Raw genomic sequence first — 898 nt, forward strand, 5'->3', positions numbered from 1 at the left:
GTGGCTAGCTGTGGCCAACCTGCTAGTATGCGTAGTATTGCTACCTTTCACGCTCCACTCTCACGCTACCCCGGTGCCCTATGCAGCGGCCTTGTACTTCGCTCATATTGAGGTTAGTGTGGATTGTAAGGGTGGGATTGGTAGCGTGGACTGTTAGTGTGAATCGTTGGCGTGGATTGTTTGTGTGGATCGTAGGTGTGGATTGTTAGTGTGAAACGTAGGTGTGGATTGTTTGTGTGGATCGTTGGCGTGGATTGTTTGTGTGAATCGACGGTGTGGATTGTTTGTGTGGATCGTTGGTGTGGATTGTTTGTGTGAAACGTAGGTGTGGATTGTTTGCGTGGATCGTTGGTGTGGATTGTTTGTGTGAATCGACGGTGTGGATTGTTTGTGTGAATCGACGGTGTGGATTGTTTGTGTGGATCGTTTGGTGTGATGTGTAGTGTGAAACGTAGGTGTGGATTGTTGGTGTGGATCGTAGGTGTGGATTGTTTGTGTGGATCGTAGGTGTGGATTGTTTGTGAGGATCGTTGGTGTGGATTGTTTGCGTGGATCGTTGTGTGAATTGTTAGTATGAACCGATGGTGTGGATTGTTGGTGTGAATCGTTAGGGTTAATCGACAGTGTGGATTGTTAGTGTAAATCGTTAGTGTGCCTTGTTAGTGCGAATCGTTGGTTTGAATCGTTAGTGTGAATTGTTAGTGTGAATTATTAGTGTTACTCGTTAGTGTCAATTGTTAGTGTGACTCGTTGATGTGAATCGTTAGCGTGAATCGTTATTGCGAATCGTTAGTAGGAACAGTTAGTGTAAATTGTGGTTATTACTATTGTTAGTATTACTTTTATTATCATGCATTTGTCGTAATAGATGGAGAAAGATGAAGTTTAGGAGATAATA

At 43.5% G+C, this 898-nt stretch overlaps 1 protein-coding gene across 1 annotated transcript in view; it reads left to right on the forward strand.

Moving 5' to 3' along the window:
• LOC119594664 (probable G-protein coupled receptor AH9.1) overlaps positions 1 to 898 on the forward strand; it is a gene marked incomplete at its 5' end in the record, with an annotated part of 37725 nt that overhangs the window by 3888 nt on the left and 32939 nt on the right. The window contains 1 exon segment of the mRNA XM_037943720.1: positions 1 to 112. Within this exon segment, the coding sequence (XP_037799648.1) occupies positions 1 to 112 (112 nt within the window).

This window comes from Penaeus monodon, chromosome 34, assembly GCF_015228065.2.
Source record: "Penaeus monodon isolate SGIC_2016 chromosome 34, NSTDA_Pmon_1, whole genome shotgun sequence".
NCBI classification, from domain to species: Eukaryota; Metazoa; Arthropoda; class Malacostraca; order Decapoda; family Penaeidae; genus Penaeus; species Penaeus monodon.